Genomic DNA, 17478 nt, shown 5'->3' on the forward strand with positions numbered 1-17478 from the left:
GAGAGAGAGAGAAGTGTTACAATAAATAATCTATTTCGATATATTATTTTGTTCAGTATTTTTTCCTCTTAAAACGAATAGATTGTAACTAATATTTCTTTTCCGACTGACACTTGCAAGAATATGTATGCAAATATCTAAGTACAAGCGAAATAAATCTCACTGATTTAAAAAGTAATGATATTATTGGAGAGAGAACCATTACCTTCATTAAATTTTACTCACCAAGACTGATGGCTGACTCAGGAATTTGCATTTGCAAAATCTGCAACAAAAATATAATATTGCGATTAGATTTATATTAAAACAGGCAAATTTTCTATTGTAATAATTAAATTATAATGTCTACATCTGCAGAAGAATAGGAATGTTTTTACTGTAAAAAGCATACAACCTCGTTAATTACATGGAATAAAACCGATATATAAATTCACATATTAAAAGTTATTGGGCTATCTACATCTTACTCGGACCAGTACGGCGTTCTCGTTTGTTCGATTCGTTAATTATAAATTATAAATCATAAAAAAGTTTGAATTGAACTAAAAATAATACGCAATATTATTTTTGTATATCAATAAAATTTGTAGAAGAATATCAATAAAACGTTAAGCATTGGAATATAAAATTGTTAAATAATTGGAAATTTTTATCAAAGAATAATTTTTATTTTAAATTCACGATTTGATTTAAAAACTTAATATCCTGCCCTCAAAACTGTTCTAATTGTAAATTTATTCTTCTTGAAAAATAAAGATCTCCATATATTGAAAAACCATTTAAGACAATTATAGTCGTTTCAAAAATACACAATACATTTCAATGAAAAGGATAAAATTTTGATAGTTTGTCAAATTTATTTGGATTAAGGAAGGATTTAAGTCAAAGGTATAACGGATACCGATTTTAGTCTTCAAATTGAGTTTATAATAATTAAATTTCAATTAGTGTCAGAAACTGGAAGAATTGTCAAATATCTTTACAATCTGACTTAGGCCGTTCGAAATAAAGTAAAATCCCAATGAATAAATAATAATACGAAATATATTGTATATCCATAAACCTGATTAAGCCTCATTTCTTTTGCAAAGAGAACTGAAAAGGTTGTCGATAAGAGATCGATAACAATTATATATAATATTATTGCATAAGCGGTATTTTAATACTATCTAATTGTATTATTATCAAATATTATTAGCGATATCGTAGATAACTATGATATATCTGCAATATTATAATGAGAACTATATTAATAAAGAAACAGAGTCATTGTAATTTAATCGCAATATTTGGATAAGAAGAAATCATACGCGTATCTCTAATTGTTATCGCTGTATGCGTATATCATGCGTATTGTTGTTACACTCGTCACGCCTACCTGCGAAAGAACGTTTTGTATGACGCGCCCGACCTCTATGCGGCTTTGACCAAACGCGTGATTTGCGATGTGCTAAACGAAACTGCGAAAATCGTCCTACCTGTATGCCTCATCCAATCGGAATGAATACGCATTATGAATACACATGGTTGCCCATGTCCTTTTCTCTCTCCCCCATCTATCTATCCGTACAATTGTACGGCGAGATACGTAAGACAAACATAGACAACGTGTATAATTTACGTATGCAGGAAATACGAGTAGTGCAGAAAGAAAAGAGAGAGAAGAGAGACCGATCTTATTATCCAGTGTACATGTAAATGTAAATGTAAATGTAAATTAATTATGGAAAATAGAGATTTTAATTGTAAATACATTTGAATGTAAATACTGAGAATATAATTAGGTATTTTACTTAAAAAGTAGATCATAATGTATTAAATATTGTATAATATTGTATTTTATCGTGATTATATTTAACACTTTGCAATAAAACGAACAGGGAGAAGAGAGGATTTCCTATTATAGAATAAACATATGTAAAGATTATATCTCTGGAATATTATTTAGACAGAAGACATGTACAGAGTAATCTGTACAATCATTGCATTATATCAGTTTATCATGTTCATTACTATACGCAATTTAAAACAGCATCAAATTTTATTTAAAAATGTAAATCTATATTGTATTTACCAAATCCCTCTCTCTCTTTCTCTCTCGTTCTCTATTTTATTTAATTGCACATTATTGATATATAACATATATAATTTTTATTGCGAAGATTGCTGCTCTTATTGTTAAATAGTTGTAATTGTAGTAATAATATATAGGATGAGAAAATATATATTAGAAGGCAGTTATTGGAAACCAGAAAAAAAAATAGAAAACTGTCGAATAAGGGCTTTCGGATCAATTTGGCAATAATGCAATCGCACAATTGAATAAAATACAAAGTGAAAGATTCGTACGCTCTGCGTCCGCACGAAGCTGTACGCATCCATCAGATAAGCTGCGAGGGCAGTTCCCCCGCGTCTCCCTCGAAGATTATTTAATCAAACTCGAACGGCGAAACCTGTTCCTCCGATCTCCGTCCCCATTTTCGCGTTCGGGACGGCCGAGGGACGTGCGCCGCAAGAAACGCGAATGCAATAACGTCGCGCGGGACATCCGCGGCGCACGGCGGCATAAACGCGCGCCGCAACAATACGGAGGTACCGCCCGTATCTCCGCATCTCTATTCTCCGGAAATTTTAATTACGGCGTTCACGCTTACCAAACAATTATCGTCGGCCGCGCTATAACGTGCGCCGTCCTCACCTCCGGGCACCTCCGTCGTTTCCACCTTCGTTTCGCGGCCCGTACGTGCCCTCGAGGTGGTGCCCCGCGCGCGCGCGCACGTGGAGAGATGGTTGCCCGGGCTCGTTCGAGAAGGGCCCGCGCGTCTCATGTAATTTTCATCGAGTGGGTGGATACCCATTATTTCGCATTACAGGGTCCTTACGAGGGGGTTACGATCGCGCCGGCCGTGCGGATCGAGCGGAACGATCGCGCATTAACGACGCGCAGAACTCGCGCGAGATTTCTCGGGACTGCGTAGAATTTCGCGCGTACCGCGACGCACGCTGGACGACGGCGGGACGCACTCGGTTTCCCTCGGGCTCGTTTTCTCTTCGCGTAGGGGATATCCATTCGGACGTACGCGATTCGGGCTACACGCGCCTATTCGACACGTAAAGTTCAATTAAATCGCTAATTACAAATTGACGCGTTTGCAAACGTAGGAAGAATTGAAATACGAATGAAATGAGCTCGACTCTCCTTTTCCTCAACTTGACGCTTAAATAGATCTTGGAGAGCCCAGTCTCGCGGAGAATCTTGGGATTGTTAGTTGGAGCGAGATGAGGGTTAATTTAAGTCGTTAAATATAGCTGAGCCGACACCTGAAATTTAGATGGACTTGGCGTTACATTATTAGATTCGTCTGTCGGACGGCGGAGGGAAGGGGACCTTATTGCGTTTACGGGGAATAGAGTCGCACGGTTTTGCAAGTATCCCGGCGCCGCAACAACACCGGCGCGCCGTCCTTTTGTTTCTTTAATGCCGGATCATTAGCGGCATCGCATTAGCGAGCGGTCCCGGGCGCGAGTTAACGATAACAGATTGTACAGCGGGGCGCGATGTTTGCGAGCATTATTGGCGCCACTTGTACGTCGTTACCGGTGTACGTGACGTATCGGCGGGGTATCAGAGAGGTCCGCACCATCCACCATATCATTATGACGCCTCGCAGGCAGAACTATCGATCGGGATCGATGATATTAATAGTCGCTAACTACAGTCCTCCGAGCCGCCCGTTTGTGCGAGTTCTACAGCAAGTTTCAGTATAAGGCGCTTTCCGAACCGCCGGGGGACCGGTTTCCCCTTTTCCTTTTTCTTATATTCATCATTCGTCGCGCTAATTGTTTATAATTGTTGCGTCTCAAGGTCGAACGCGCGAAATTATTGAACGGTGACAGAATTCGGCAACCCCTAGTGGCGCAATATATCGGCGCAATATTGGGAGATAATGTGAATCCAGTAGTTTAAATGTCGGCCCAATGTTGCAAGATGAACGCCTTCTCTTATTGAGCCAATATGTTTATTTAACAATATTGGTCTAATATTGTATCAATTTCAGGGTTGGGAAAGTTACTTTATAAAAGTATCTAGTTACAGTTACAGTTTTTTCGCTAAAAATGTAACTAGTTACATTTACAAGTTACCAATTGTAAAAAGTAACGCGCTACAGTTACAGTTACCCAAAAAGTAACGAATCGTTACTTTGCAGCTACTTTTTTGCAATGAAAATAAAAATATCGAATGTGCATCTAAATGTAAAGTGTCGATAAAGGCGTTCATGCGCAAATGGAAAGGCCTAATGCGATCTGTGTAGGTTTAAAATATATATGAAATAACTATTAATGTAACTAAGTTAAGTTACAGTTACAGACGGAGAGAAAGTAACGAAGTTAAGTTAGAGTTAGCAAAAAGAAGTAACTGTAACTGTAACTTCGATTTCTTATTTGACAGAAATAATGATTTAATTTAATAAATAGTCTTCTCTATCCCGTGAAATCTTTAGTTGAATGTAGAAAATGTAATGATTTAAATTAATTATATTAATTTAATATAATACACAGATTTACTTGAAATTTGATAGTTTTATTTAAATAGAATAAATATTTGCTTCAGTAAAGAAAATAATTTTAAGTAAATCTATTTACTTAGTTTAAACAATTTTTTTGTCAGTGTGCAGTTACTTATTTCAAGGGATATAAAGTACGATTTACACGAGAGTAACAGAACCGTCCCCAGCGAGAAATGACTCGTCGATCGACGTTGAAACGACATCAACACCATCAAACGTCGATGTGACATCAATTTGAAGGTGTCTATATCGATTCGACATCGCTTCGACATCGATCGACAAATCATTTCTCATTCGTTCGAATGTCTTCGATAATTTTTGAACGAATTTTGAATTATACGCCTGGCGAAATACGTCGCACTCACTTATGCCTGATGCGAAACGGAATTCTGATCCAGCTGCGAATGTCCTGTGATCTCCTCCAGCTTCGAGTTTCACCTGGTAATGACATATAACATTGTTATACGGTATGTCGCAAAAATAACCGAACTTAAAAACAAAACAAAAGGTATTCCACGAAAGAAAAAGCATTTGATGTGTTAAAAGACCTAGGCCGGTATTCATAGTTGATTCTCATTTCAAAATCATCGTAAGTGTTGCCTTAAGAGGCTAATATACGGTTCTGTGATTGATTAAAAACACATTAAGAGTATACTTAAGATGATCTTATTTATAAGACCGGACTATGAATACCGGCCCTACAGTGTTGAAAAATTTGTGTTAAATTTAATGGTTGTCACATGTCCCAAACGGTCCACACAAACTTTTCTGTTAATTTAACATAATATGGATACGCTAAATGATCACAGTAATACTCTGTTAATATTTTAACACAAAATAAATGCAAATCTCAAAATAATTTGAAAGAAATTTTGTATAAAATTAACACATTTTTAATGACAAAATGAATTCAACAAATGTAATTTTTATATTTTACAGAATAGAATCAGCATTTTGTGTTGTAAATTTTAACAGATAAATTTTGCTACTAATAAAATAGAACATATGTATCGTGTCAGATTAAAAAATAAGTATACAATGTGTTGTTTTAACTTTTCGTTTCAGTTATTTCAATAATTTTACATTTGAGGTCAATTAACACAGGAGCAATACGTCAAATTAACACGCGAATGTGTTAAACATTTAGCACAAAAATTTTTACCGGCATTTCCTTTAACAAGAAAACACAAATTTTCCAACTGCGTGGTGTCGCCGCAGAAAGAACGTTTCGAATGAAATGAAAATTCCTTCCAAAAGATTGTGCCGCGACAGACCGCGTAGCTGCAAATCTCCGATCGATAGCGCGGCCGCTTAATAACAGCCATTTTGTCCCGTCGAATTATTCCGGTCAATACCCAGTGAGAAATGATTCATCGATCGACGCCGAAATGATGTCGAGTCGACGTCAATTCGACGGTGTCGATGTCGATTCGACGCCGTTTCGACGTCGATCGACGAATTATTTCTCACTGGGTAGCGCGATCTGGCTGCCTGCCATGAAAATGTTCGGAATTAATTCCGATCGGAGGCGCTCAATTAGTTTCCCAGATTTCTCCTTTCCGAGGGAAACGGAATAGATTCCTAACGCGACGACTTCGTCTTCCCTCGAAAGCGCAACAGATAAGTCCAGGAAACAATCGAACGCCGCCGATCGGTGTCCATTCTCCGCGCGATGGAGCGCCCCGATCGGACAATCGTCGGCGGCGGACAGGCAGCGATGAAATAATTACCGTGCTCGCGTTTCATCGCGCAGCAATCGCGCTCCGTCGCGCGCGACGACGACGAAACGCACGACGAAACGGGATCGCGAATTCTCCTTCGCCCGACATCGACGTAGAATAACGATCCGACATGACGAATCCCCGGCTAGCTGGGCGGCGGTCTCTGAAGTCGCGCGCGATCGTCCTGTCCCTCCCCCCCCCCTCCCGCCGCCAAAAAACGCGCGCGAGAACACAAGAGAGTGGTACGCTCTAGGGGAATTCGCGGGCAACCTCGCGGCGCCCCCAGTTTCCGGGGCGCTGCGCCCGCGCATGCGCGCCATATTGAAAACGGACGCGACGAGAGGTTCGCGCGGCGACCGCGACGAGGGCGCGAGGTGTCGATCGGCCGCCCCCCCCTCCGACCCGCCGCGTGCAGCCCCCGCGGGAGGATAATAAACAAGAGGAACGATAGCTCGTCGCCCCCCTCCCCGGGGATGTTTCGCGTCGGCTTCACGGCTGCCTGAGACACCGCTCTCTCTCTCGCCGAGCGTGGCTATACGGGGTGAGTTCCTCGCGGCGCGAGAAAAACTCTACGCGGGCGACCCGCTCGTACCCTCCACCCTTCCTCTCTCTCTCCCTCCTCCCCGCCGACCCCGCGTAGACTCGGCGGCGCGCGAGCCCTCGGCGCGGTTCCGACAGGTTATGTTGACAGGGCGCGTGTAACCTTGGCCGTGCGGCCGCGGGCGACCTCGATCGGCCGGGTATCTGGCTCGCGGTGTCCGTCCTACCTTCCCCCCGCGTGGTCGCGTTACGTAATCCGTCCCGGCTCGTCTCTCTCGCGGGAGCCGCGCGGGAGGACGCGGCGGCCGCGGGCGTCGCGGGGGATCTCGCGCGCGGCCGCATCTGTCACAACGCGCGCGGCTCTCTCCGTTCCGCGCCCGCCGCGCCATATTGGTAGCGAGGTGTGCGCGTGTGTTTTCAACCGATAGCTCCGCTCTCTGTTCCCCTGTGGACGCCTCGCGCACGCGGTGCCGCCGCTCGCCGCCGCGGTAGTCGCGAGGACAGGGACTCGCGGTGTCCCCGGCTCCCCGGTCGGCCCGAGCTCCGCGCGCGCGCGCGCGCGCGCGACGGGCTGCGTCAAATGGTTTCGGGAGTCGGTCGCTCGTTGGATCCCCTCGCGCGTTGCCCCGGGAGCTAAAAGCTCCGACCCGTGGGTCGTGATCTGTGCGTGGACGATTTTGTGGGACGAGCCGAGATCGCCGCTTCCTCGCCCGTCGAGAACGTCGCCGCCTTGCGAAGTCGTCCGTAGGCAGAGAGAAAAAGCACCTGCCCCGATGACACACGCGGAATTGCGTGTGTGGAATTTGCGCTATTGAATCGATTGGTTTTTCAGTTGCAAAATGACAGAAAGCGGCGTACCTAGGATGAAGGGGCGCAACGGGGCGAGGCTGTTTAAAAATCCACCGCAGCCGCACATGTGTATACAGGATTTTATACAGGTATTACGTATTCGCTGCGATAGCAGTGCTGTCGCCGCGAGAGTTGTTTATTACATAACGCGCCGGAATCAATGGCGTGGGTATTATATAAATGTCAATTCTCTTGGGTACAGGGCACTACGGCTCCGTGTTATGTAAACGTGCTGTCCTGGGACAAAATTGCAATGCCACGCAGACCCTCACTGCCTGTGCCGCTCTACGGCGGCATGAGAGTGCCGCCTCCTCGCACAAAGACGGAAGCCATAGTGTTTGCTGTAATGGCCAATCCCGAGGTCCTGCGGATGAGCGGCAAGAATGCTCAGGACGCGAAGGTAAATGAAACGAGTTTTTCCGTCCGTTAAAAGTCTCCGCCGTTGTGTACTCCCTGTTGTATTTGTTCCCTGAGGCAAGTAACTTTTTGTCACATGTGCTACCGTTGTTTCCCGACAGAAGCGCACGAGCTTCATCGAGTTACTATTAGACTTCATAGAGGCGATGAATGCAGGAGTAGTCTTCAATCGTAATTACACAATACTGAAAGATCGAGACATCACAGGCGAGCTGAAGGAAGTCTGGAACGCAGTGCTGGCCATACGCGACAATGAGCAGCGCCCGCCGCAACAAGAAACTTGGATCGACGTTCAGCCACCCATGTCGCAATATCCTCAGTACCCAGAACAGCAGCAGCAGCAGCAAGAGTATATACCGCAACCACCGCAGTACCACTCGAGCGTCGCCTACAGTAGGACCATTAACAACGAAAATATGCACTACGAGAGCTACGGGCATCAGCCACAGAATTCGCCAATTTCCAAGAACGAGCCTATCTTCATACCCGGGCACAGCTTCGTGTCGCAGCAGTGCCACAACAGCGTTCATCGTATCGCCCTCGACCGGTACAACTACCGCGAGCGCGGCAGAGACGGTCAGGTTGTGCAAAATATTATTTCACCGCAGCATCAGTTTCAACCGAGGCAAACGTGGCCGCAGTATGTGAACACCAAGTATATGCCAGGCTCGAATCTACCGTATGGTCCGGGCCCAAATACCACCCCGGCCATTAATCCCCCGAATCAAATGAAGCCTTTTCAGCCATATCCTGCTTATCAGCAGCAGCAGCAGCAGCAACAACAGCAGCAGCCGACGCCGCCACCGCCGCCGCTGCCGCATATGGATAATACGATGCATGTTGATATTCGTAGGATGCAACAGCAACCGCAGCAGTCACAAATACACTTTAATCATGTACAGCCGCAATATGCTGAGCAATCTGGGCCATTCAATGTACAAAATAATGCACACAGAGCAAGTAGACCGCATATGGGCGTAGCTCAAAAAAATAACGTCACTAAAAGACAGGCAAACTCGCCAACACACATTTCTTGTACAAATTGCCAAAATAAGGAAGACCAGTCTATCACGAAGCCGAAGAGTCCCGTTAAAGTTCTCCAAAGGGAAATGCCGACGGAGCGGCAGGACACGACTAATCACGTGGAGTGCAATAAAGCTCCAGCGGAGAAAACAGAGGAACCGAAGATCGTTCCGGTGACAAATTTAGATGAGGATCTTAAGAAGAGCGATGAGCTCGTGGTTGAATATGTATACTCGGAGAAAGAATATCCCTACGTCTGTAGTTCAGAAGTAGCGCGTACCGTTGACGAAGCGCCGCCGTGTGAAGAAAAGAATTCTGCAAAAGTAGAATCTTGCACAATGTCCTCGATGGAAACGAAAGAAACGGAAGTTACGTCAGCTACGCAACAATTGACTGTTCTGAAGAATGCCAATAAGTTTGTCAGAGGCAATGCGCGAACGCGAAGAACGCAACCAGCCACCAAAGGTGACAACTATTCGGAGAATCCGAAACGCTCACAGCCGACGATGAACAGCATATTCAAGAATGTATTCAAGATGAATCCAGGCGCGTCCAGTGAGGAATCGTCTGGCAAGAAAAAGGCGAATGGCCAAGCAAGGCCGGCCAATGGCAAAGCGATGTGTGAGAACGAAGAACAGGTACAGCAGGGATATACAATACTGAAGAAGGAGGCTCAGGAGGAGATGGTGAGCGAGATCGCTCAATTATCTATTCAAGACTGCAAGGATGCGGCCGAAGTCGCTCCCGTGCTCTCGTGATAGCCAGGCCTACAGCTGATACTCAGCTGTGTCGGCACGCGACAAAGGGCTTTGATGTAAATAGATAGAACTTAATTCAATAGGAAGAAGTCAGGAAGAAACGAAAGACATCGCGAACAGAGGGGCGGGGAGGAAAATGCATCTTCGATGATTAGAATTCATACCCTTGCATATTTCGGAGTCGTGGACGGAACTGCTACGTCTTTTAAACGGCTTTAACGATCGATTATCATTGCGCGAATACGTGACGATCATTTATGATTTTATGATGCCACAGTGCTCTCGAAATTCTTTGATATTTGAAGGTCCTATCATTTACCAGAGATACTTCGATATTTTAATTTTTGACGGTCCACATTATTAACGATTGCAAAATTTTTTAATTAAAAAGTTTATGCTGCTTGATGAAGTTGTTGACTTCAAGTTCAAACAATAAACGAGACAACGATGTGGATCGTTAAAGATTAATCACAAACTGTGGGGATTGTTACAAACATTGCGAATGTGATCATACTAGAGTAACGGTACTACGTGTGATATCAAAGAACATATTTATCAGCTTTAGTCGACTATAGATATGTCAGGAAACTTATTCGCGATCAAAGCTGGGTACAATTTGAATTCGTGTACAGTTTGATTCATCAATTTTCATGCAATGGCCTTATAACATAGATTGTCATAGATCATTTTCCCAAATGTCGTTTTAAGTAACAATTTCAGTATCTGTTATAGTTTCACATCTGTATTTGTAATTCCGAAGTTATTGCTGGGTTTCGAAATGTCGGGCTTTTATTATAGTGGAATTTATTAAAGTTTTCTTTATCTAGTTCAATTGGTGAGATATGATAAATTTTTTTACTCTATGTTTTATAGAAAAATAAGCATTTTTTAAATAAAATATGATTCGTTAAATGTTTAAATTCTGATTTTGAACAAGTATATATATAATATATACGGATATAAATATAAATATCTATATCCACTTTGAAAATAAGTAGAAATATAATTTGTTTGCTGTTTTTACTGTACCCACGGCGACGAATGTGATCATTTGAGAGCATGAGTTCACGCTAACGAAATCCGTCTATCTAGTAATCAATCTGCTTCCAATGTCTTGCGGCAAATAAGATTTGGATAAACAGAGAAGGTGATATTGAAATATTTTTAAGTGTACGAGATTTCTGAACGCTGCCTCATTGTCCCTACGCACGAAAACGAATTGAAATACATTTTGAATTGGACTAAACACCAATGCTGGTTGAAAACTAGCATATTTCCGAATATTGTTAAGCATTGTGTGATCGCGCGATGCTTGGATGTCTCTAAGCTACCGAGGGGATTCGTTCAAGCACTATTCATCGCAGTGATACATGTACGCGAGATCGATTATTCAGCAGCTTTGTTAATTGATTATACGATAATCCAGCGAGTCGATAATGACCACGAGATTTACTCCATAATTGAAATGCGAATCAGTGTTTTGGCTAGCTCCATTAAGTATACAATGGTATTGTCTATATAGTTAAGAAGAATCGGTAGGTTTAAGCCAGAATAATATGTAACTATTGCAAACGTTGCTGTAGATTTACAAAGAAAGAAGCATTTCATTATAAAATGTAAAACGGCTCATTATCTCACATCTATCTATCTGCAAAGCAATCTGAGAAGTATCTGAAAACTTTCAACAGAAAAACTGTATTCTCAATATAAATACGGTAGCACTTCAATCGATGTTCGAATATTTCGCAACGAAATTTCAATGGGTTTCTTTATGCTATCGAATGTACAAACAATAGTCGACGACTAAACTGCGATTATCCAACGAATGCATAATTCCAGTTTGTTATAAAAAGTTGAAATATACAGTATCCCAGGATTGAAAATTTGGAAGTAATATAGCATCTAATTTCGCGGTAAAAAATAACAATTGTTTAAGAATTCATCAGACGAGAATGAAAATCACCTGATATTCTTGTATGAAGTGTATTATTTATTAATTAATTGATGCTCGGTCACATTGTTTCATCTCACGACAATGGTAACAAACTTCTAGCCGTATTTATAATGTGAACGAAACCTGAAATCTTTCAAAATGCATAGTCGGTGAGTCGTTTTTTAAAATTTTATCGTCGTCCTGGATATCAAACTTTATAATAATAAGTTGAATTTGTACATTCTGTTAAATTTATATGTATTACATTATCACAGAAGCGTTAGAAATATGTGTTTAGCAAGACAACATATTTTCGTTTTTTTTTTTTACGTAAAAATGTCAATACGTTGTTTAACTCGATGAATGAAATCATTGGAAAGAATTAAACGACGACTCACTGGCCGCGTTCGTGCAGAATCATTATCCAATTTTTCGACCGCAAGTCGACCGTACATCAGTTTCTTCGACGTCATTCGTCATAAGTTTCCGTTCGAACGATTGTCCTCCACGCGTTAAATACTCAGAGTCAATTACGCGATTTACAGGGGACAAATCTGCCATCACGAACTCGCCGTAATCTCGTATATAGATAAGAGGAAGAGATGTAGGATTACCACATAGTAACCAACTTGAGAAAACCGCGCTTCTCGGTTGGGAGTACTCTGCCAGTTTTACTCAGCCTAAGAAGAAAGATTCGCCCATGACGTACAGCCTGATCGAGACTAATCGGTCAATTATCGCGCACACAATCACCCAATTATTCCTCGATTAGTCACGACTGGGTCGCGTACATTATTTTCTTATTTAACGCGTGACGGAACGTCTAAACGCACATCGTGCATCGGCGACCTTGTTCCTGAAAGCGCTGAACAAAAACTAATACTGTTTTAGCGAAATCCAATGTTTAAACGCATTGTGTAGTCACCGATGCTCTTAATGCTAACAAACGGTCTTCTAAGCGCGAAAATGGTGTTTTGGCCTCCGACGTAGACGATACGCTGTCTGTTGTATTCGAACGATTTTCACCAATCGCTGCCACAATAAGATGAAGCGGCGGATAAAGCTGCCATTTTTAAATTGAAATAGTTGGAAAGAGTCGAGTTTTAATCGCATAGTGTCGTATGTGTGTGTGAAATAATGAATAATTGGCTGTCTTAGACCGACCTCCGCGAAGTCGGCTTTGTTAAAAATATATTTTTATACTTCGTAATGTAGCTTCTTGGCTGAGAACGGAGCGATTTAGGAAACACGAAATTATCCTCCAAAACTAAGTATTATTTTTTTACGAACAAAAAAAAGAGAAGTGTGTGTTAAATAATCGTTACTGCACATAGAATTAAACAATCTGGCTTATTTTCTTTCTTTGTGTGTAAATATACGATATACTGGGAGTGTGCTTTTCTTCAATAAAAATCTGATAATTGTAATATTCGAATATTAGATGAACAATTTTTTTAATTGCTTAAATTTTTTAATTATTATAAAAACATAAAAATTATATTATAAAAGTTATTTCTTATAATGGGATACAAACTAAAGGAGCGCTTTAAATGTTAGTTACAAGAATTAATGTAAGGATGTCTGTAAATGTTCGAAAACGGCATTTTTATAAGAGGAAATATTCTTAAACCTTTCGCCGTTTCTCTAAGATCTTGGGTATACCTACTGATAGTTTTAAGAGACCCCGACTCGGACTACTACAGGGAGACTCTTTGCAACTATTTAAATTTGCGAACTGCACTTTTATCGTGATCTCCGTGTCGCATTTTATATTTTAGAATGTACTTGTGAGCTGTTCGAACCGAAGGGAATCGCCTCCTCTTGAATTTTATTGCCGGACTTTTTAGTCACGTTTGTTCAGTGTATTCGAGGTGCTTCGTTAGTAACATTAAGACAGAGAGAGAGATCTCAGCTCGCGAGTAGCTACTTGTTTATGTACAATCGGAATCATACGGAAAGGACCAATCCGCAGAGAAAGCGACACAGTGCAATTATAAATTTACGCGGAAAAAAAAGAAGTTGAAATAAATGTACGCCGCATAAAAAGACATGTGATGATACGAAGATACCTCTGTTATTTTTTAAAATTGCGACCTCTCTCAAGGTATACCGGCTGAACTCTGCTAGAAACAGTGTAGGAATAAGGCTGTGTAACTATTAGCGACATTATTTTGCGACCCGAGTCCTTTCTATGATGTAGACAATTGTTATATTTAGTACACTAAGCGCCATGGGAGCGACAGCTCGGTTGAACTGCGGAATGCAGATCGATGTGTTACTCGCGCGATTTTTCCGTTCGAGAACGAGGTTGCGAAGGCGCGGACTCGCGAATGGAAAATAAATTTAGCGACGATAGAGCCTCATAAATAATTTATAAGACGCGAACGAGCTTCTTATTCCCTCAAATCAATAAGTATAATGGAACCTCACTCATATATTATAATTTACCAGTTATGGTAACTTGTCTTTTGTGAAACGCAGAGCTTCGTCAACAAGAAAGACGTTTTCGGGTGAAGGTGAAGGACGTTTATTTTTGTGTATGAAGTCATTACCCTAGCCACGCGGTGACAATTATTTCTCATTAGAAATCCTGTTAATATTTTTTTATCTACGAGCAAAGTATACGGCCCTGCATCGGTTTTCTTTTTTAATTCTTTTCTTTTTAGTTTTCATTCGAATACGAGACATGGCGTTTAGTGCGCTTTAGCGGACGTTAATTTATAAGTTTATTTAAGATGAATTGAATTTGTGTATTTTGCAAAAAAAAACTGCGGGTCTTTAACAATGATACTGAAATACCGTGATTCTGATTGCTTCTTTTAAGTCTTCGGAGAATATAGCGTATGCTTGAACGCCGGTGAGAACTTTGTCAGTTTTATGACTTAATCACGACGTTTCCCTTTTAATTATTATTTGATGGCGGCCCGTTTCTCTGCCGAAATTTCCTTGACCGCTCCTCCTCTCACTATTGTTAATAATATGTATTCAGTATTTGTGTTATTTTAGATTCTTATTATTGATTATTATTATTGTCCAGGTATATTGCAGTTTATTATATCATTATTACCATGCACGAATATTGTATCTATTATTCCATAATACATGGTTTTTCCAAAATCTGCCTATCTACATCTTGCTTTATCATCCGTTAGGACTTCGACATTATTATAATAATTGATTTCGTAAATTACAAAATGTTACGTGATATAAAATTGTTTTTTATTCTAAGGTCTTTTCAAATAAATATGAAACGATCTTTCTCTGTAGCGAGCATGTCAAGAAAGATCATAATTGTTTGCCATAATCTCCTAATTTCTCGAAACTGCATATTTTTACAAATAAAATATGTTTCATTGAAATTTTATTAGTTTTATATTATAATTTTATCTATAATTTTGGTCTCAAATATTAAAAAAGTGATAAGTATAGAAGTGTTGGCTATGTGCAGCAGTATACGTCAAATCAATTGGAAGCTCACGCGTATATTTGCATTGTTAATATTTTTTGCCATTTTTATGTATTGGTATATAGTTTCCCTATATATAAAAACCTTTATTATAATAGATTTTATAAGAAATTATAATAAATATCTGTGCAATAAATAAATATGAATTTATGGACTGCTTTACAGGTACTTGATATATTACAGAGTATAATTTATTTTGAGTAAAAATATTTTCTCGGTTGGCGAAGAGATTTTTCCTTAGTAGTTTCTTCTTTTGAATTTTCTTGAAAATCTTAAGATATGCAGAGAGACGTAGTAACAAAGGAAACGAATGAGAAAATGCTGAGAAGTCTTCTTCAAGTCTTTAAAAGAAGGGCACTTAATTCTGTACGGAATAAAACCGAAAATGATATACAATAATCAATTAAATTGGCATACATTGAGATATAGTCAGAGAAGGGACCGAAAACAAACTATGAATGTAAAAGCAAGTATATTTCGATTTGAACGAAAGATTCTGGAGAATTCGGTCAATAAAATATTTTAAAGAATGCTTAAATAAAATAGAAAAGAATACAGAAAGAATAAATTCAAATTACAGGCAGAGAAAGAAATATATTTCTAATGATACGTATTGAAGTTTTTAAAAAACGACCTACACTTGCCAATGTTTTTATTTAAAAAGTAAACGACGTTTCGGTCCCGGATTTGGACCCTTTTCAAGTAATCTGCAAACGTATTGTACATAACTTAACACTAAATTTTTTTTAAATATAGCGTAAATAATTACAGCGAAAGTAAATTGCAAATCTATACCTTTTTACGCAATTTTTATTGATTTCATATCGTTCGTTTGGCCAATATCGTTATGTTAATAAGCGTAGCATTCCGGTGTTGTAAAGCCTATCACACAATGCCAGGCAACAGGGAATATAATTTTTGACGCGTTGGATTCGTCGGAAATTTTCTTCCAACCAATCCAACGCGTCAGAAATTCTATTCCCTGTTCTGTTGCCTGGCATTCCCAATCGGAAATGACTTGACGATCGACGCCAATATGGCGGTTTTGATATCGAGGCGACATCGTTTAATTCTACGTCGATCGACGAGTCATTTCTGACTGGGTTGTGTTTGGGCCTTCACTCTTTGCGGCGTTTTCTAATATGCTAAATTTATTTCATATTTATTCCTATTTATTCTTATTTATCTTTATTCACTCTTGACATTTATTAATTCGTAACAATGTAAAGTATAACTCTCTTGCTTAACACAGCTTATTAGCATAACGATATTGGCCAAACGAACGATATGAGAATTTGCAATTTATTTTCGCTGTGATTATTTACGCTATACTTTAAAAACAATTTAGTGTTAAATTACCCAGACGGCACACGATATCCTATGGATGTCCTGGGAACGTTCTTAGGACATAAGGACGTCCAGAGGATGTCTTTAAAACGTCTTCAGGAGATCTGTGCTGTCTGGGTATGTACGTTTGCAGATTACTTGAAAAGGAGCCAAATCCGGGACCGAAACGTCGTTTGCTTTTTAAATAAAAACATTGACCAGTGTAGGTCGTTTTTGAAAAACTACATATCATTGGTTTTATATTACTGGCGATATTAAATCTATTTGTGAAATATATTTCTGTAGAAATCGGAAATTAATAGATTAAAGAAGGAATTCAGTCACGTGTTGAGAGATTCAAGTATATTTTAACCAGTGTAATAATATAATCAGTTTACTGGTTTTCTATTTGGTACTATTTGGTACTATCATGGTTATTTATCTGCTGGCGTCAAATTATTCTTAATGTTATTTATACACCTAGACCGACTAATGGTGTCTAAGGGGGGAGGGTAAAGGGAACGGGGATACTTAAAAATCGCGTTTCGATAGTGCTGTGTTCAACCGACAATCCGTATCGGTGCGCAGTTCACAAAAGTCGAAAACATACGCGTAGACATCTATCCTGTTATTGCGACAAATATTAGCATATGCCTCGGTGGTCGAACTGGTTGAGACGTCCGCCTAAAGTGAAGGTCCAGGTTCAAATACCTGACTGAGGTAATATTTTGCGCAGTCAATTAAAGTTTCTTTTTCTCTTTCATCTCAATTACTCGAGACATCAAGAGAAATGCCGTATACAAGTTTGATAATATAAAAACTTTACGTCGAGAGGCGTGAAATATCTACCTGTTAAAATATGTAGATAATGCAGTCA

General features: G+C 40.2%; 2 protein-coding genes across 2 annotated transcripts in view; one reads left to right on the top strand and one right to left on the bottom strand.

Moving 5' to 3' along the window:
* The window catches only part of LOC105562527, a 42196-nt gene extending 35789 nt beyond the window's left edge, over window positions 1-6407 (bottom strand). Inside the window, exons 1-3 of the mRNA XM_012013439.1 lie at window positions 6299-6407; window positions 4934-5006; window positions 226-265 (exon numbers count right to left, since the gene is read on the bottom strand). Coding sequence (XP_011868829.1) covers window positions 226-265; window positions 4934-5006; window positions 6299-6314 — 129 coding nt within the window. The 5' untranslated portion in view covers window positions 6315-6407. The remainder of the gene's footprint in view (window positions 1-225; window positions 266-4933; window positions 5007-6298) is intronic.
* A 309-nt stretch (window positions 6408-6716) lies between these two features.
* On the top strand, window positions 6717-10776 carry LOC105562529 (probable basic-leucine zipper transcription factor Q). The gene is made up of 4 exons (XM_012013440.1): window positions 6717-6830; window positions 7662-7767; window positions 7881-8078; window positions 8197-10776. Exons 2-4 carry the CDS (start codon window positions 7669-7671, stop codon window positions 9874-9876), a joined length of 1977 nt encoding a protein of 658 aa, XP_011868830.1. The 5' UTR covers window positions 6717-6830; window positions 7662-7668; the 3' UTR covers window positions 9877-10776.
* The last annotated feature ends 6702 nt before the right edge of the window (window positions 10777-17478 follow it).

Source organism: Vollenhovia emeryi, unplaced genomic scaffold (genome assembly GCF_000949405.1).
Source record: "Vollenhovia emeryi isolate VEMERY1.0 unplaced genomic scaffold, V.emery_V1.0 DF939186.1, whole genome shotgun sequence".
NCBI lineage: Eukaryota > Metazoa > Arthropoda > Insecta > Hymenoptera > Formicidae > Vollenhovia > Vollenhovia emeryi.

Excerpts from the sequence above, each read along its gene's own strand:
- LOC105562529 (XM_012013440.1), top strand. The coding sequence starts at position 7,669 with ATGACAGAAAGCGGCGTACCTAGGATGAAGGGGCGCAACGGGGCGAGG. Across the intron at positions 7,768-7,880 it reads GTATACAGGATTTTATACAG|GGCACTACGGCTCCGTGTTA; the intron begins GTATTACGTATT and ends TCTTGGGTACAG. Across the intron at positions 8,079-8,196 it reads AGAATGCTCAGGACGCGAAG|AAGCGCACGAGCTTCATCGA; the intron begins GTAAATGAAACG and ends GTTTCCCGACAG.